Source organism: Rhincodon typus, chromosome 33 (assembly GCF_021869965.1).
Source record: "Rhincodon typus isolate 14 chromosome 33, sRhiTyp1.1, whole genome shotgun sequence".
Classification (NCBI taxonomy): Eukaryota; Metazoa; Chordata; class Chondrichthyes; order Orectolobiformes; family Rhincodontidae; genus Rhincodon; species Rhincodon typus.
The window spans coordinates 30,371,402-30,391,996 of record NC_063364.1 but is presented as its reverse complement, the minus strand read 5'-3'; the positions used below and the strand labels follow the sequence as shown (position 1 = coordinate 30,391,996).

Genomic DNA, 20,595 nt, shown 5'->3' with positions numbered 1-20,595 from the left:
AGGAGCAGAGAGGCTCCTATGATGCTGCTTGGCCTGCTGTGTTCATCCAGCCCTGCACCTTGTTGTCTATAGATTGAGAGGGTTGCCTTATGAAAATAGGTTGGACCAGAGTGAGGGGTGACTTGATGGAAATATAAATGATCTTGATAAAGTGAACATGGAAAGGATATTTTCCTTTGCGGGTGATTCCAGAACTGGGAGGTTGATGGGATGTGGAGGTTGTTTTAAAATTTGGGGTAACCCTCTCAGGAGGAAGGTCAGAAGAATGATCCTCTCACAAAAGGTTGTGCACTTTGGAATTCTGCCTTAGAATTCTGCCTTCTGATTCGCAGTGTGTGAGACCTTGCTGGATGTAAAATTAAGAGCAGTGCTTTCCTATGTAAGAACAGAAACGGTCTCACAATCATAACTTATCGACTTTGAAACACTTTGGGAAGGCCTACAGCTGTGAAAAGGTGCTATGCAAATGTAAAACCTTTTCCCAGCTGTGTTTGCCAATTTTAACCATCATTAGCAGCAAAGGACACAGCAGATCCTGGTGGCCAGGTCCAAACAGCTCCCTCTCCCTATTCTGTTCTATAGTCCGACCACATCCACCCTCCCACCCAATCCCCACAAGCTAACATGCCCAATCATACTTACACTGTTTACTTTCACAGGCTAAGTCTCATCATTCCGTTTTGGGCCTCAGCTCAATGCCAAGTTTGTACAAATCGCTGTTAACCACCTCCCACCTCCCAGCCCACATCACAGACCTGCTGCATCTCCTGACCCTTTAGGAAGGATCAATCTATTTCTGGGTCCCAACATGGCAATTTCTTCCGAAAGTTCTGACTCTAATGAGCTTGTTGCTGGTAAAAAGAGGAGCTACTTTCTCACTAATGCTTGGATAACACAACTTCAATTATGCTGTGTTTCAGTTGTTGTGTAATTTAAACGTTAGCTTTCAGTGACAATCTCTGAGCTGATTCAGAGTCAGTATGCAACAACAGGCTTCTGGCTTAGAATGACAAATTCTGTCAGGGTTCCCCTCTTATTTCTTGTGATTCTGAGTTAGCTTTTGTTGTAAAGTTTGACTTCTTGTTAAATTTCTTATTGCTATTTCATAGAATCATGGCATCCCTACACTGTGGAAGCAAGCCATTCAGCCCATCAAGTACACCCCAACCCATCCAGACCGTACACCCCTACCCTACAACCAGCATTTCTCACCGAATCCACATCTCCCAGAACACTACAGACAATTTAGCACGGCCTATCAACCTACCATGCACATACAGTCATAGAGTCATACAGCACGGAAACAGAATCTTCAGTCCAACCAATCTATGCTGAACATAATCCCAAACTAAACTGGTCCTACCTGCCTGCTCCCGGTTCAAATCCAACTAAAGCTTTCCTATTTATACATCCATCCAAATGTCTTTTGAACATTGTAATTGTACCCACATCCACCACTTCATCAGGAAGTTCATTCCACACTGAACCATCCTCTGTGTAAAAAAATGGCTTGTATAACTTCTTTAAATCTCTCTCCTTAAAAATGTGCTCGCTAATCTTGAAATTCCCCATTTTAGGGAAAAGAAAACTACCATCAACTCTATCTATCTTTGGACTGTGGGAGGAAACCAGAACACCCTGAGGGAATCCATGCAGACACGGGGAGAATGTGCACACTCCACACAGGCAGTCACCCGAGGGAATCCACGCAGACACAGGGAGAATGTGCACACTCCACACAGGCCGTCACCTGAGGGTGGAATTGAACAGGGGTCCTACACACTGTGAAGCCACAGCGCTAACCACTGAGCCATTGTACTGCCCCAAAACAGCATGAAGGATGAAGGAAGAGACCAGAGTCAGTCATTATTCAGTTTTAGATTTATTCAGAAAGCGAAATATAACAAATGCATTGCCCCTTACTCTACAGCCCATTTCCAGCATCAGTAGATGTCTTTTAAAGTGTCCTCAAAACATCCCTGAAGAGGTCATATATTCCTGCCGACTCATGGGAGACCCTGGTTTGTGAATGACCACTATGGGGAAGGCACTGAACACATTGAGAGATTTCCTCAGGAACATGCAAAGGAGAAGCTGAGGTAATGGAAGACATGCATAACCAATCCACTGAACCAACGCTCTGATCATAATCTGCCCCACATGTGGCACAGTCTCCACACATCACACATTAGACCTAACAGTGCCGCTCCCCTCTACTTTAGCGTGGAGGCCTGAGGCCTGTGCTCAGCAGTGATCTCTGAAACTGGGAGACAGCATTTGAGAACGTGTTGGCACAGCAGTCAACATGTGCTGGCCCTCAGAATGGCCACACATCCTGGGGAGGACATTTTGTGTCAACTGTCTTAAAACGTGTCAAACTGGAATGGAAGCAAAACTCAGTCTTGAAGGACTGACCGCTAGTAAAGACAAGTAACCATCCAATGGGTGTCCTTCATGAACTGACAATTTATCTTCATTTTTACAATTAACAATAGTGCATTCAAACCCCACCTACCACACTGACTGTTTGCAATATTTGTGAACAGGTCCATTATAAATAATTAGACATTGTCTGTATGCCCTTGTGGAACAGGTGTCGTGTGCCACTAGCAGTCCATATACAGTTCGACTGAGACACCAAGGCTGAACAGAAAGTTGGATTAAGAAAGGATTTTTAAAAATCAAATTCTGGAACTCTCATGCCCTAATAAGCTTTGGATACTGAGGGACAATTGAAGCTTTCAAGACTGTGTGTGATTGTAAGAAAAGCATATCAAAGGATGTTGAGATGAAGAGTGAGAGTTACAGGGTCAGCCACAATGGGAATTGAAAAAAGGCTCTGACTGAAGTGACCTACTCCTGTTCCCGAATAAATACTAAAACCAAACCACAGCTGAGCTCCGTTCTTTCAGATGAGGGTTGGAGAGGAAAATCTGGCAAACCATACAAAACAAGAGAAAAACATATGTCCTTTTGCCCACTGCCTGCCGGACCTGGTGATTGTGTTGAGATACAGCAGTTGGACATCACTCAAAATGCATGACCCACGTCCTTCAGACTAACCTGTCAGGGATCACAGTCATTTGAAATTGGAGTTCCTTCTGCTTTTGCCATTAATGGGTTGGCTGTTTAGCAAACGCTGGAAAAATAAAGTTATGGATTTTTGTTTTGAAGGGCCATTTTTGAAGAAGCACTCAGACATTTCCACCACACTGGCCATAGGCGCCAATCTCTCCCTTTGATGCTGCAGTATTCCAGTAACCAGTGTGTGTGTCTTGCCTCCAGGGTTTCGCTTTGGTATTTGCTGTTTTCCAAGCTCCGGTACACAAACGTGTGATGCCAAGAACTTCATTTCCTGAATGAAATGTTAGATTTTCTCCTCTGGTCATTTTTTTTCTCAGTGTCTCCCAGACGCTTGTCAAAATTGGGATAACTCAGCAAGTCTGAAAGGCGAGATTTAACAAGCGTAACTCACATTTCCCAGTAAGGCTGGTTAAGCAGTACAAATATAAGTCTCTTTTCTCGACCCCACTCGCAGCTCCACAGCTGTCAGCAGTTCACTCCCAATCCAGGCAGGTGGCTCTGGGAGTTTATATTGTGAGTGTTAGCAGCACTTTGCAAAGGTTTGAGAACCAAAGAAGAATATAATATTTAATATACTATGGTATAATCGAATGACCACACAGTTGGACTTTCCAGCATCCAGCAACAGGTTCAGAAAATATTCTGGGGCGTGTAATAAGGGAACAGATCAATAATCCAACTGGTTCATGGCAATATTTAAACTCCACGACTGTCCACCCATCAGTCTTCACTTTATTCAATTGCTGCATCCTTTTATTCTTTTCTTACTTATGTGCATCCAGCTTTACCCTAAATGGGTCCAGACTATTTGCCTCATTACTATTTGTGGAATTAAGTTCTACAATTCAATCATTCTCTAGGTAAGAAATATCACATTAAATTTCTAATTGGATTTATTGGCTCTCCCAACATTGCATGGACCACAGCAGTTTTAGAATACGCTCACACTTTTTAAAAATTCATTCGCACAATGTGGAGGTTGCTGGCTGGTCTAGCACTTATTGCCCATCCCTAGTTGCCCTTAAGAGGTAGCAGTGAGCTGCCTTCTTGAACCGCTGCAGTCCATGTGTTGTAGCTTGACCCACAATGATGTGCAGGATGGGTGGATTGGCCATGCTAAATTGCCCGTAGTGTATAGAGATGTGTAGATTAGGTGGATTATAGGGGGATGGGTCTGGGTGGGATTCTCTGAGGGTCATTGTGTACTTGTTGGGCCGAAGGGCCTGTTTCCACACTGTAGGGATTCTGTAAGGATTACAATGCTCTTAAGGATGGAATTCCGGGATTTTAACACAGCGATAGTAGAGGAACAGTGATATATTGCCAAGTCAGGATGGTGAGTGGCTTGGAGAGGAACTTGTAGGTGATGGTGTTCCCATGTATCTGCTGCCCGCGTCCTTCGAGATGGAAGTGGTCATGGGTTGGGAAGGTGCCGTCTGAGGATCTTTGGTGAATTTCTGCAGTGCATCTTGTAGATGGTGCGCACTGACAGTTGGTGGTGGAGCAAGTGGATGTTTGTGGATGTGGTACCAATCAAGTGGGCTGCTTTGTTCTGGGTAGTTTCAAGCCTCTTGAGTGTTGTTGGAGCTGCCCCCATCCAGGCAAGTGGGAAGTATTCCATCACACTCCTGACTGTGTCTTGTAGATAGTGGTTACGGTTTTGGGGAATCAAGAAGTAAATTACTCGCTGCAGGATTCCTAGCCTTTAATTAGGGATGGGCAATAACTGCTGGCCTAGCCAACAACACCCACTTCCAATACAAGAATAAAAACAAGTGACTATCCTATCTTAGATGCCAGGAATCAAGAGTAGGAACCCAGAGAGATTTTTCATGGCTTTGTGCACCAATTCTATTGCTACAGAGCAAAGCCCTGCTCAGACTGGGATCAAATCTGGCATTCTTTGTCCTCTCTATTCATGTGAAACATCATTTATTCCAGTTTGGAGATGTCCTGCAGGTGGGAGTCAGCTAGAGAGTTGGCTGCACTTGTCAAAGTCTTTTGTATTAATGTTTCCACCTGCCTCTCTTCATCGACTCCTCTCACAATGTCAGAAAGTAATTGGATTAGGAAGGTCCTCCTCAGCCCAGAAAGAAAAGTATTCCGAGTAACTCACCGAAAGGTTGGCGAAAATTGAGGAATTTAAGTTGCTGATTATTCCTGAAGCCTAGCAGTATTTATTAATGTGGACTCCTGAAGGGTTTCCTTCAACAAAGAATCCATAATATTGAATTGAAAGTATCATGCCACAGGTAGAAGGTGCATTGAGTATAACAGTTGTGATGTCACATTGCACTGTCCAGGACATTGGTTAGGCCACTTTTGGAATAGTGCATACAATTCTGGTCTCCCTGCTAAAGGAAGGATGTTGTGAAACTTAAAAGGGTTCAGAAAAGATTTATGAGGAAGTTGCCAGGATTAGAGGGCTTGAGCTATAGGGAGATGCTGAATAGACTGGGGCTATTTTCCCTGGAGGGTGGAAGGCTGAGAGGTGAACTTATAGAGGCTAATAAATTCATGAGAGCATGGATAGGTTGAATAGACAAGGTCTTTTCCCCAGGGTGAGGGAGTCAAAAGCTACAGTGCTTAGGTTTAAGGTGAGAGGGAAAAGGTTTAAAAGGGATCTAAGGGGCAACTTTTTCACACAGATCTTGGTGTGTGTGTGGAATGATCTGCCTGAGGAAGTGGTGGAGGTTGATATAATTACAATATTTAAAAGGCATCTGGATGAATAGGAAGGATTTAGATGGATATGGGCCAAATGCTGGCAAATGGGACTAGATTTATCTGGGATATCTGGTTGGCATGGATAAGTTGGTCCGAAGGGTCTGTTTCAATTTTGTACAGCTCTATGACTCTAAGTACTAGCCTTTCTGTTCCTCATTACTGTTGTCAAACAGCCTACAGCTTGAAGACAAGCACCATCTTAATGAGGCTTCCCAAGTGGTGCTGGAGACTCCAAGCAGGATCGCAAGCCGAAATGTTAGGGTTGCGAGCTGTGAGAAGGGGGTAGCTGCTGTGAAGCTGCAGTTAAGCTTACAATGGCAGTGCCCTGTCCTAATAGGGAAGTCACCAGTGTCGTAGGCACCACCCAAGTCTTGCAGGTTCCCTGGCCATCATATCCTTGCCGTCTCTCCCTGGCACACTCCCACCGAGGGGTTATGACAATTTTCAATGTTCAAGTTTCAAATGGGAGTCACAGTGGGAAAAGGTTTGGGAAGCTGGAATCTAAATTCTAAGGCACTTACTTGTTATGTGTGGATAGAAAGCTGGAAGCAACTTGCAACTTTGAACCTTGGACTTACTGCTTCCTGGCTCATATCCAACGAACAAAGTCTGAGATGTCCAGTGTTACAGATCGTATTTCCCCCAATTTGTGCAGTATCCCATTGCCTGTATACTTGCACATGTTAGAGTCATAGAGATATACAGCATAGAAGCAGGTCCTTCAGCCCAACTCATCCATGCTGACCAGGTTTCCTAAACTGAACTAGTGCCATTTTCCTGTGTTTGACCCATATCCCTCTGAACCTTTCCTATCCATGTACCTCTCCAAAAGTATTTTAAATGTTATAATTATACCCACCTCTACCACTTCCTCCAGCTGCTCATTCCATTTACGCACCACCCTGCAGTTTTAATGAGAATGTTTTCTGCTCTGTTTGAGGCATTCAAGAGGTCTTGAGGTGATTATTTAATATATTGAAACAGTATGCAGGGTTACTGGGAGAAAGCAGGAGAATGACACTTTACGAAGCATTCATTCGGAGAGCTGAGAAACAATGGGCTGAATAGCCTCTTGCATTGTAACAATTCTCCAATTCTGCTTTACCTTTATTCATTGTGGATCACAAGGAATATGGATGTGATAACACTGAGATATGCTTTTCATAATGCAACCTAAAGGGTTCTGGTTTGCAGACCTTTTTGATCGAAGGGTCCTTTTTTAAATATATCAGTGATCATGAAACACCCAGCTAAACAAACCTGTTGTAGAACCCTCAGAATACCTGGGAACTATTTTTACATCAATACTTTGTTGACAACTCTCCTCTCTTCAATGAGGCAGAACCACTAGCAGCCTTGATTCACGGTTAGTCTCTACCCAATGATTTTCTCTTCACTCTTGGCACTTGTCCATGCACATCCCCCCACTGCACACTGCTCCCCCAAGACCACCATCACTACCACCACCACCCCCCCACTCTGTCCTACACAGGGGGATAGTTGCAAGTTCCTCCTGCCCCTCAGCCCACACCAATTCTCCCTCCAGTCACAGTGCATTTGCGCAGTGCCCAAATTTGAAAATTCAATCAGGATCCGTGAATCCCAGTTTGAGAGTTTGTGGGGTTAGGTTCTGCAGTGGGTTAGAAAGTTACCTTTCAACCTTTGCAACACAGGCTCGAAATCCAGCCCAGACTGCAGTACTACCTAACAGCGGAGGCTCAAAGAAGTATACAAAACACACAAGCAGAAAAGATTATTTGCCACATCAAGCTCATTCCCTACCCATTAGAGGAACAACTGACCTTCTCAACGTCTCTGCCTCTCTCCAATCTGCTGAAGAAATTTTCTGAGCAAATATACTCTCTGATCCCCAGAAATAATACGCCAGAATTCCAAAATATCAATCCATCATCACATCTCAATTACTCATCCCCTCTGCACATTCCTCTACAATTGATACTGCCCTTCCCCCACTCCTCCAAAAGCATGGGAAAAAGATCATATCCCCGAGTCTACATGCCCCTGCAGTTTTTGGTTTCATTCCAAATGCCTTGTGCCTTTCCAAAGGATTTAAACAACACACTATTGCCTCTATGGCCAAGACTCTATTCTACTGATCTACTTGCCTCTGGGGTGGGGGGGAGAAAAACATTCTTCAAATTCCCAATCTTAGTTGTCATGTTTTACATATCAGTTTGTGTCTACATACAAGTCTTCTGCTTTCACCTATGTGCCAATCAAACCTCATAGTCATGAAAGGTTTTGAAATTACACTGTGGAATAATGGAATGCAAGTGGTTCCTGCATTTTTAACACATTTTGATCCGGTGGTTGTTTCCTGTAAAATGAGTTTGGTTCTGCCTAAATCCACAGCGGATGACATGAATTAGCGATGTCTCAGTCAGAGCAGCCACAAGACAGATTGTTGTAGCAACTATGATCCTAGAGTTGTGTTGGCCTTTTAAATATTGTGGAAGAGCAAAATGATCTTCCTTCTGCTTGGGGTGCGTTGCTCGATGGTCCTCCTTCTGACAGAGAATGTTGAAAAGAAATTTGATGAGAGCGTTTAAGTATCTTGATAAAGAGAATAAAGAGAAAGTGTTCCAGTGATTGGTCACCAGAGAACACAGACTGACAAAGGAACCAAAGGGGACAGGAGGCCAGAACCATTTACACTGCGAGTTGTTGTTATCTGGAATGAAGAAGGGCAGGTTCACGATTTAGTAGTGACTTTCAAAAGGTAATTGGATTTTTAGAAGAATAATTTATAGGGCACAGGCATCACTGGCTGGATCAACATTTATTACCCATCCCTAATTACCCGCACAGCAGTTAAGAATCAACCACATCACTGTGGGTTTGGAGTCACCAGATCAGGTAAGGACAGTATATTTCCTTCTCTAAAAGACTTTTCACTTTGACATTGGTTTCATGGTCATTAATAGACATTTAACTCCATCATAGCAGGATTTGAGCACAAGTCCTCAGAACACTACCTGGGTCTCTACATTATAAGTGTAGTGACATTACACTAGGCCATTGCCTCCCTAATTACTGCTTACCCAAGAAAATTCATACGGAAATGAGAAAAAGCAGGAGTGTAGGCCCACCACCACTTTCTCAAGGGCATTTAAGGATGGGCAATAAGTGCTGGTTCAGGCAGAAAAGCCCACAGTCCATGAACGAATTTACAAAAAAGGATGTTGCGGGATCAGGCACAATGAGCTGAACGGCCTCCTCCTGTGCTGTATCATTTTGTAACGACCAGCATGAGAGGGCTTCCCTCACATTATCCATCACCATACAATGTTTGTGAAAAAAAGTGAACCTAACTGCTGTGAACGAACCCTGCACCTCTAACTTGCATAAAAAAGATGAATGATTGTATTTGGATGTATCAGTGAAGTGATGACTGACTCTTGGACAAGGCACAAAGCTTGCTTTCCACTGGGGCTTTCCAATCTGGCACTTGCACAGTAGCAAATACCTTTGAGGCTGAGATCATTGGATTATTGTTCTCATACCAGTTGCCTCACTCACTTTGAAAAAAAAGCACATTTCTAGCCCATGAAGGTGTGTGTGTGTGTATGTGTGTGCACGTGTGTGTGTGTGTGTGTGTGTGTGTGTGTGTGTGGTTGAAAAAGATTTTTTAACTTGTCCTAAAACCCTAGTTTGATGACATAGGAGATGGATTGACTTTTCTTGGACTTCTTTTCTCGTAACTCTGAATCATCTTCATTAGAAACAGGTTCCAGTTAATAAACTGTCCACATAATTATTCTGTTTAATCCATGTTTGAATAAAAGATCTGAAATCACTGTCAGTGATGTTATCTCATAAACGTTTAACACATTCCTATCAAATTCCTGTCTGGTGTTTAATGGAGATATTAACCCACTGAAAATAAAGAGGATAATTGCTCTGTTAAAATAGAGCACAGAGGAATTTGATATAAGCATTTGTAGCATTTCCATGGTAACATTAATTTGTTTTTAGTTTAATTCATAGTTAATATAGGCTCCAAGAATACTGCATCCAATTTTGTTTCTTTCTCTCCCTCCCTCTCTCTGGCAAAATAACAAAAGATTTGCATTTACATAGCATCTTTCATAACCTCAGGGCCATCTCCAAATGATTTATAGCCAATGAAATTATTTTGCAGTATAGTTGGAAGTGTTGACCAGGATTATGTGTCTATGGAGTGTAGATATTCATGTTCAGTTTTCTGGCTCATGGACATACTACTTACTGAGACAAAGCTGACAAGATAGGAACTCGTTCTTGTTAGGGTTATAGCTTCACTGGTGCTGGTTGCTTTTACGTACCTTACCCAAATGGCTAATCCAGTTGAAAGAGTTGACCCTGACCATGCATTGCAGACTGGCACATTCCAAAGTCCAGGACTCCGTGCTGAGGGACGCATTACAGCATCTAAGGTCTTTCTGCCAAAGTACAACTGGAGCTCATTCAGAAACTGGACCTTCCCAGTGCCTCAGATGCATGTAAATAGTTCCCAGTACCCAAAAGAATTAAGAAATGCCTTTAGATGATTTGTAACTATCAAGAAAGTCAAACCCCAATGTTTAAGTTCTTCTCTGTACACACAAACTTTACAGATCTGAACTGCTTCGGTAACTGTGAAAGTACATAAAGATTTCCTTTTATGAATAAAGTATATCTTTATTCAGCTAATCTTCATATATACACCCAGACAGTGAATGAAAGTAGGCTGTTTGACCATAGTATGCATCACATCCAAACCATTCCTGTGAGTTAACCAGCAACAGTCACTGAACATTATTCAAAGACAGAACCCCAAGATGATCTTCCTTTCCTTGCAGGGAGTTACTGAAGTCAATTGTAGCATCCCATTTGAAGCTTCAACTTATTTCCTTATTTCAGCACAGACCAGGTGTTGGAGAGATCAGACTTGCTTAGTTGGTCAGCTCAGCTTGAAATCAGGCAGTTACTTTACTAAGTGAAATATTTCAAAAGTTGTGCAAAGAAATTACAGTACACACGTACAGTTAGTCTGCCGTGGGTTATAATCTACTCATACAGAAATTGTTGAGTTTGCTGTAATGTCTATTTCATAGCTTATAATTTATTTTACTGTTTTAAATAAACTAACCCACAGAGTTAATACATCTCTGAGGAGTGATGGATTATCAGAATATTCTCATGAACATAGCAGAGATTTCCAGAACAACAAAAGGTTTGAGTGAAAGACAGTTCAATAGGATTAGTAATGAGATGTCATAGACTGGGGGTTATTAACAGAACAACAAAGAGAGATTTTGCAGATAGGGAAATTATTTGTTGAGTTGCACTGTGACTAAAAACTTACTGTAGACATCAAAGTTCTGACACTTTCACTTCAGCAATGATCAAGGGAAAGGTTGTAACTTAAGGGAAGCAACCAAAGCACATTGAAAACTCATCATTCCCTGGAGGTAGGTTATATCTTCATTGTTGTCTCTTTGGGGAAAGGGTTGGAAGGATTTTCAGGCTAACCCATGTCATGAGCAACCTTCAATAGCCCTTAAACCATTAAGAAGATTGTTTGTATTGTGATACCAATGGAAAGCCATGTCATATGTACTTTTTACTCAACCAGCAATATTTAATTTTGGTTTTCACTTAAAAACATAGAAAATAAGAGCAAGAATAGGCCATTCAGCTCTTCAAGCCTGCTCCACCATTCAATATGAATATTCAACACAGTACCCTGCTCTCATTTTCTCCACATACTATTTGATACCTTTAACTGTAAGAACCTTAAATGACTCTGACCTCAATCACTTTTTGTGGTAGAGCAATCCACAGGCTCACTGGGTGTAGGATACCTTGGAGGGAATACAACGTAGGTTTACAAGAATGACACCTCGTCTTCAGGGGTTAAGGAAAGATTATACAAATTAGGCCTGTTTTCACTAGAATTTAGAATGTTAAAGGGTGATTTGATTGAAATCTTCAAACTTTTAAGAGGAAAAGCCAGGGTAGATAGAGATAAACAATATCCACTGGGTGGAGATTCTAGATCAAGGGCATAGTCTGAGAACTAGGGCCACACCATTCAGGGGAGATGTTAAGAAGTACTTCTACACACAAAGGGTGGTAGATGGCACCCAAATGGCAGTAGGTGCTGGATCAGTTGTTAATTTTAAATCTGAGACAGATGAATTTTTGTTAAACAAAAGTATGAAGGGAAATAACACAAAGGCAAAGATAAGCCATAATCTTATTGAATGGGTGAAACGGCCTTGAGGGTTTCATGGGTTAGAATTCTTCTGTTCCCAAGAGATTTCTCCTCCTCTTAATCCTAAATGGACTACCCTGTATCCTTAGACTGTGACACCTTGTTTTGGACTCTCCGGTCTTTGGAAATATAGAGTCATAGAGTAATACAGCATGGAAACAAGCCCTTCGGCCCAAACTGGTCCATGCTGACCATGGTGCCCATTCAGCTAATTCCAATTGCCTGCATTTGGTCCATATTCTTATCCAAATGTTTTTAAAATGTTGCTATTGTACCTGCATCAACCACTTTCTCTGGCAGCCCATTCCATATACACACCACTCTCTGTGTGAAGAAGTTGCCATTCAGGTTCTTCCTAAATCTTTCCCCTCGCACCTTAAACATCCTTTCTGCATTTACCCTGTCGGTCCTGTTAGAATTGTATAGGTTTCTAGGAGCTCCTCCATCATCGTTCTAAACTCAAGTGAATATAGTCCTAACTGATCCAGTCTCTCTTCATACCTCATTCCAGGAATCCAACCCAGGAATCAGTCCGGTAAATCTTTGTTGCACTCCCTCCTTAGCCAGGACATCCTTTCTAAGATAAGGAAACGAAAGCCGCACACAATACTCCAAGTGCAGTCTCACCAAAATCCCTGCTCCTGTACTCAAATCCTCTCCCAATGAAGGCATCATAACATTTACCTTCTTCACTCCCTGCCACACCTGCGTGCTTACTTTCAGCAACTGGGGTACAAGGACATCCAGGTCTCATTACACCTTTCTGTTTACCAATATCCCGCCTTTCAGATAATAATCTGCCTTCCTGTTTTTGCTACCAAAATGAATAACCTCACATTTGTCCACATTATACTTCATCTGCTGTATATTTTCCCACTCGCTTAACTTATCCAAATCACACTGAAGCATCTCTGCATCTTCCTTGCAGCTCACCCTCCCACCCAGCTTTCTGTCATCTGCAAATTTGGAGATATTACATTTACTTCACTCATTCAAACCATTCACATATATTGTGACTAGCTGAGGACCTCGTACTGATCCCTCAGATACCCTACTAGTCACTGACTACCACTTGGAAAAAGACCAGTTTATTCCGGCTCTTTTGTTTCCTATTTATCAACCCATTCTCTATCCATCATTTACCTTATGCATAGGTGAGCAAAAAGTTCCCAGAATTCTGGAGACGTGGTGAGGGAAGGTTCACGCATCTTGCCAGCTGCTGTCTACTCTCTCAGCAGACAGACCCATAGGTCAGCATTGTGCAAATGTTTCCACTGGCCTCGGGGCGTGCCAGAGCAAACCATTCCGATCATTTGGAGGGTGGGCCCACAGCTTTTCAGAAGCAGAAAGGTCAGAGTGCAAGCCTGGAACCAATCAGATATCATTTTCTTCCAGTGGTCCGCTGTGCTGAAATGTCAGAGAGAACACGCTGAAATGAGTCATTAGTTTTCTGAGTGTCTCTGTTGTAGGATGTGCCAATGAGCAAAGTACACAGAAAAAAATAAAAACTGCTTTGAATGCCCTAGTCTAATCTGTTTGTTATTTTCCTCAAAATTGAATTACCCAGGACTTGACTTGCTGTTCATTCTCTTCAACAGGTTGCAGCTACTGTTACTGTAAATTCCCTTGGATGTTTTGGTCTCTGTACTGAAGAAAAGACATAATAGCATTAGAAATTTCAGAGAAAGCTTCTTCAACTATTTCCTGAGATGAGCAGAGGCATTTCATGAGGAAAGGTTGGGCAGATTGGGTGTTTATTCATTGGAGTCTAGAAGAGTGAAAGGTGAGCTTATTGAAATATATGAATTCCTGAGGGGACTGGATAGAGTGAAAGCCAAGAGGCTGTATTCCCTTGTGACAGAGGCTAAAGCTAGGGCACAGTTTGAAAATAAGGTCTGTCCCATTTAAGACAGAGATTACAAAATTTGTTTTCTCTTTGAGGGTCACCAGTCTGTGGAATTCTCTTCCCCAGAGATCACTGGAGACTGGGCCATGGAATACTCTTAAGACTAAGTTCAATCGATTCTTTATTAACAAGGGAGTCAAAGGCTCTTGGAGGTAGACAAGAAAGTAGAGTTGAGACCTCAATCAGGTCCACCATGATCTTTTTAAATGGTGAAGGGATATCTTTGCACTATTCCTAAGTGTACCACTGACCAATTTGACAGCTTGCCCCTTTTCCACTCTCACAGTATGGTTTCAAGGATTTCTGAAAAATGCCTTTTCAAACAATTCATTGTCTTACTGACGTCTTTTGAGATCTCATCAACCTACTCTCTCACCAGCTTGAAATTCAAGCATTGAATTGTAGCAAGCAGCATTGACATTTTTTTTTCAAAAACATCATTTTGCTGCCTAAGGATTTGCCAGGGACACATGTTGAAAGTGCAGTTTGGACTCTTCTGGGGTGAAGCCTGTTTTTCTCCAGGGGATCAGCTGGCAGTCTTACCATTCCTGTAGAAGGCTCACTGCAAATGAAAAGGTTGTAAGTGCAAGAGAACTATAAACATGATGCCATGTGGAAATGAGTTGACCTTTCCTGGTTTTCGCACTTTCAATGGGAGAATGTTGATGAGTGTGTTGACAAGATCTTATTGGCTGGTACTCAATCTATACCATGTGTTAAGCCAGAAAATGTGCTCAGCTTGTTTGGGAAAGTTCTGTCATCTCTCAAGACAGTGGTTTCTATGATGCAAGGCTGAATCCACTTGGAACTAACATCCAAAATGTCTTTGATCAGTGGAAAGAACTTGGATTTATAAACATTGGGTTCTTTTTCTGTAAAAAGGAGAAGGCAGAGTGGTGACCTTTTTGAAATCTTTTAAATGATGAAGGGCTATGCTGGGGTAGTTGTGAATAAGATGTTCCTGCCGGTGATTGTATTGGGATCATAAGTGTAAGGAAGTCAGGCGAAATTTATCATCCAAAGAGTTTGCAGAACGTGGAACTTGCTACAACAGGAAGTAGATGGGACAAGTAGGATGGGTACATGTAAAGGAAAACCAGAAAGGGAGAAAACAATAGAAGGAGGTGATGTTAGGGTGTAATAAGATGGTGGAAGATAGCTGTGTCAAGCATAAACACCAACATAGACCCAAGGACTTATTCCATCATCTTAAGCCAAAGGCACTGCTTATGACCTTGAGAATGAAGGACAGGAGTGTGTTCTGTAGAAACCACATCCACAGGGGACACACACACACACACACAGAGAAAAAGTGGCCATGGACCACATATAAACAGTCGAAGAAAAATGTGTGTACATGTGCCCAAACTTCAGATTATTTTCAAAAGCACCTGCTTGGAACACCGTGGGGCCGGTTCCTCAAATTCAGCCAGCGAAAATGGAACTCACTGCACCAAGTGAGAAATAAAAAGGATTACATGTCCGTATTAGCATAAATCTACACAACAGTGGTCTCTCTGGTACAAACATTGAAAAGGATTAAAAATGAAGTTTAAAGAGTGGGACATTTGATCACCTGGAAATGTTTTAATCTCTGCTTCCCATCAGTTATAACTATACCGCTGTGAGGGTGAAGCTGTGTGTGGAGTGGTCCTAGTTCCTCATGTTGGAACATGCCCTGTGTATTTCATACTAGAAATTGGCTAGGAATGAGCTCGTTCAGCCTGCTACAAGCAACCAGAAATAAAACCTCAGGGCATTGAACAATAAATCATATATGGAAGAAGTTGCCAATTAACTAGTCAAGAAACAAAGAACTGTTTGTTTCTTAATTGGTCACAGGGAAACAGTGCATCACATGGATAAATGTATTGGGGGTGTGGGGGCGAGTTATTGGGGGTAAGAGGTTGTGTGATGTGACCTCAGCATACAAGCAAAGTTGGCAGGCTGACTTCACAACAGCTTTGCATGGCCACAGTCCTTGTACAGAGACCTCACTCCACCCATTCAGCCCAGGAATCAAATCATCAACAGTAAGGAAACAGACTCTCTAACTTCTCTTCACCAAATATTCCTGCTGTGGCTTTGACAAGGACGCAAATCACTTTGTCATCAGCAATGAGATCCTGTAGAATTTTTCACATGTGGTCCCGACAAGGATGCTAATTTTTATTGTGATAATGTACCCCAGGCCCTTACTGCTCTCTTGTCTTGGTGATCCACTTGGTAATCCACAGGAGTACTGTCAGACAATATTGGCCATTGAACCATATTAGGAGATGTTAGGACAGGTGATCTAAGGTCATGACAATGTGTTAAGTTTTAAGGTGTAATATCAAGAAAGGGAGAGCTTTTTACAGGCAGAGGATTATACGGATGGAATTCCAGTGCTTAGGACATTCCCTATGTCGATGATGAGACAATTAAAATCAGTGAGGCTCAAGAGGCTGGAACTGGAAGACGGAATGAGGTTACACAATTGTGACAGGTTAGGCTGTTGAGAATTTGGACGCAGATAAAGTGTTAAAATTGAGCTATGGTAAGACCAGGAACCCATCTAGTTCAGCGAGTGATTTAATGAGCTAGTGCAAACACGATGGACCAAATGGCCTTCTTCTGCATTGAGCTTTGGGATTAGGAATCGAGCAGCAGAATTTTAGACAATCTCATGTTTACAGAAGTCACCAAAGAATGATTGTGAGTGCGAGTCATGGATAGTCCCCTTCCTCTCCTTCTAGCCCAGCAGCTCTAAAGGACAGGCCTAGCCTCTAACTAGTGAACAAAATGATGATGAATGCTCTGACTTTGCACTATATCCACTAGGAGGACTTTCCCACCAGGTCTTGTGACATAAACATTTTGGTGGACCAAACTATGCAGGAAGATAATTGGAATGTGGATAATGGGAGTTTCATTCCAATCATTTTAAACTTGTGTGTTTCAGACAATCCTTCAATAGCGCCAGTAAGAGTTTTGTACTGACAAAGTACCTTCATTTGGATAGCAATGTGTATACTGAGTGGAGACTTCTTCCATGCTCCTCTTTGGTACCATTTGTACCTTGATATGAATCATTAGACTGCCTTGTTGGTGATGGATAAAGGACACACTGCTAACGTTTCCCATTTTTGCAACTGGAAATGAAAATCTCCAGTTTTAGATAACGTTTAGCATTGCTTCATTGCTAATCTAGATGCTCAGCTTTTACTGCATTCTCCCCTTGACTCTTTAATCTCTTCAGTTCCTGCTGTACTCTGCCAACTTTCAGTCATTGCATTTTTCCCATGGAAAAAGGGTCATCAGCTGGAAGACAAAAAGACCCTTCCTATCTAACCCTGATTTCCAATTGGTTCTGTGTATGAAGATTCGTGCTCCTGCGTTTTGAAGATCTGGCATCAGACCCAGGAACACGCTCCAGCCTTTCCCTTCAACCTATGAATCACACAGCTCTCTCGGCTGCCTTTCTGTCATCTGGCAAAGGTCAGATCTCTCCTGAGCACATCTTTACAAGAGCAGCAAATTTATAATGGAAGAGATGAATGTGCGTTTTGAAATGAAAATAGCACAGAGGTACAAGAAACAGCAGATGGAAAGATTTAGGATGAAGTGGGCACAGTTTGTCCTTTCAGTCCAGTGAGATACTTCTACACATCAAGTATGCTCCAGGGACAGAGGGAATGGAAAGGAAGACATTTGAAGGAGTCAGTGCCATACTTAAATCTGAATCAGAACACTATTGAGACAGTGAGGACCACCAATATAGAGATTGAGATGCGGCTGCTTAATATATTGTACACTCAAATGAAACACATCTGAGCTTAGGAACCAATGGATAACACTGGGAAGTTTAAAACTGTTACCTCCTCCCTTTGCCAAACCGTTGAAGGGCTTTCTGTAATCTTCTGATCTTTCATTCTACTGTCACTCAGACCCTGCTACCTAGTTGTCGTTACTTTTGATGAACAGTTGAAAACCAATTCTTCAACTTGATATGATGCTTATTAATTAATGAGTGACATTTGTTCCTGTAAGGGAGAAAAAAAACAAATGACACAAAAGCTTCTGGGTGGGAAAGGGGCAAGGGTTAACCACACTAAAAACACAGAGCACAATCCAATGCAGACTTGAAAAGCTGGCAGTTCACTTCAGCGAACTCCATTCAGGGAACAAGGAATGTCATCACCTGGATTGAATTGCAATAAAGTCTTAATTTGTTCTTTCTGGAGACTATTGCTTAAATGGAGGCTCTTTGTAAAAACAAACACCACTCAACAACAGTTGTTCTTTTTAATGAACGAGGCATGGAACCTGGTAGTTGAGAAACATGTCTTAGTGCAGCTGGGTTTAATAGATTTGGGCTGTGGTTAAACTATTGATCATTACATACAGGATTCTGGTTTCGCATGTGCCTTGAAGCTAGTGTTTCCTGCGTTTTCAAGCAGCACTGTGCTCCATTAAACCAAGTCAGTACCTGCCTGTGTCAGACACTTTCCAAAATCTTATTGGTTCTAATGGAAGTGGAGCATGAAGTGCTCTTTTTGGCTCGGCCATTATTCCTTGCTTAATTAACATTATTATAAAACATAGATAAATCATCCCCACATTGTTGTTTGTGGAATGATTGCTTCTGCAATTTCCTACATAACAATGGCTATTGAATAGCGTTGGGTTACATTTGGCTTTTCAACTGATTGGTCACTAAAAACTTCTGACCAAACATCTGCCCTCTCACCAAAACCAAAGAAAACCCAGTGCCAAAGAAAATTCAGGCAATGAAACCTCATTGACTACCACCCAGTGGCTTTAATATCTATCATTATGAAGTGCTTCGAGAGGCTAGCAATGGCATACATCAACACCAGCCTCCCAGATTGCCCTGATCCACTACAATTCACCCACTGTCACAATAGGTCCATAGCAGATACCATCCCCCTGCCCTATACTTATCCCTGGAACATCTGGATAACAAAAAGACCTACGTCAGACTCCTATTCATTGACTTTAGCTCTGCCTTCCACACCATAATTCCAACCAGACTCATCTCCAAACTCCGAGACCTAGGACTGTGCTCCCCACTCTGTAACTGGATCTTCGACTTCCTGACCCATAGATCATAATTGGTAAGGATAGGCAACACCTCCTCCACCATAATCCTCAACACTGGTACCCTAGAAGGCTGTGTACCCAGCCCCCTACTGCACTCCTTATACATTCACAACTGTGTGGCCCCATTCAGCTCTACCTCCATTTACACATTTGCTGATGAGACCACCGTAGTGGGTCAGATTCCAAACAACAAGACAAGGTACAGGAAAGAGACGGAGAGCTTAGGGGCATGGTGTAAAGACAATAATCTCTCCCTCAATGTCAGCAAAGTGAAGGAGCTGGTCATTGACTTCAGGAAGCAGTGTGGAGGACACGCCCCTGTCTGCATCAATGATGCTGAGGTGGAGATGGTCAAAAACTACAAGTTCTCAAGAGTAAATATCACCAACAATCCGTTCCGGTCCATCCACATCGACACTACAATCAAGAAACCGCACTACTTCCTCAGAAGGTTAAGGAAATTTGGCATGTTCACAATGGCTCTTACCAATTCTTATAGATGCACCACAGAAAGCATCCTATCTGGATGCACTACAGCTTGGTATGGCAACTGCTCTGCCCAAGACCGTAAGAAATTACAGAGCATTGTGAATGCAACCCAGTCCATCACGAAAACCAACCTTCCTTCCATTGACTCTGTCTACACTTCCCACTGTCTCGGGAAAGCAATCAACATAATCAAAGAACCCTCCCACCCTGGATAAACTCTCGTCAATTGGGCAGAAGCCTGTAGAGGAGAAACGCAGAGACCATGAGAGTCTATAGAGGATCAAAGGAATATGGAGCAAGCTCGAGGGGGCAAATGGTTGAGTCCTGTTTCTTAAATTCTTTAAGTTCTAAGGAGGGGAGATGCCATGGTTGGATTTGAAAATGCGGATGAGAAATTTTAAGGGATGATTGGACTGGGTGCATGTTTGGACATGGGCTGCAAAGCTTATGTAGAGTGGCAGAAGAATGAAGTCATCAAGTTTAGAGGGAACCCGTGAATGGATGAGAGTTTCAGCAGCAAATATGCACAGACTGAGGGGGATGTGAAGCAATCTTATTGATGTGGAAATTTATTAGTTTGATTTGATTTATTATTGTCACGTGTGCCGAGATACAGTGACAAGTCTTGTTTTGCACGCTAACAAATCATACCTTACATAAGTATATCAGAGTAATAAAACAGAGTGCAGAATATAGTGTTACAGCTACAGAGAAGGTTCAGAGAAAGATCAGCTCCAATATATGAGACGTCCTTTCATAAGTCTGACAACAGAAGGGAAAAAAGCTGTTCTTGAATCTGTTATTACATGGTTTTAAAATTTTGTATCTTCTGCCCAATGGAAGAGGGTAGAAGAGAGTACAACCAGAGTGGGAGGAGTCTTTGATTATGTTGGCTGCTTTCCCGAGGCAGTGAGAAGTATAGACAGACTTCCGCCTGCTCCTGCCCCACCGAACTGATCTCCAACTATCGAGACTCCATTTTCTCCCCCTTGGTCCAGGAACTCCCTTCCTATGTCCGTGACAC

At 42.4% G+C, this 20,595-nt stretch overlaps 1 protein-coding gene across 1 annotated transcript in view; it reads right to left on the bottom strand.

Moving 5' to 3' along the window:
- kif23 (kinesin family member 23) overlaps positions 1-13,315 on the bottom strand; it is a 92,158-nt gene extending 78,843 nt beyond the window's left edge. The window contains exon 1 of the mRNA XM_048615928.1: positions 13,214-13,315. Coding sequence (XP_048471885.1) covers positions 13,214-13,278 — 65 coding nt within the window. The 5' untranslated portion in view covers positions 13,279-13,315. The remainder of the gene's footprint in view (positions 1-13,213) is intronic.
- Between the last annotated feature and the right edge of the window lie 7,280 nt (positions 13,316-20,595).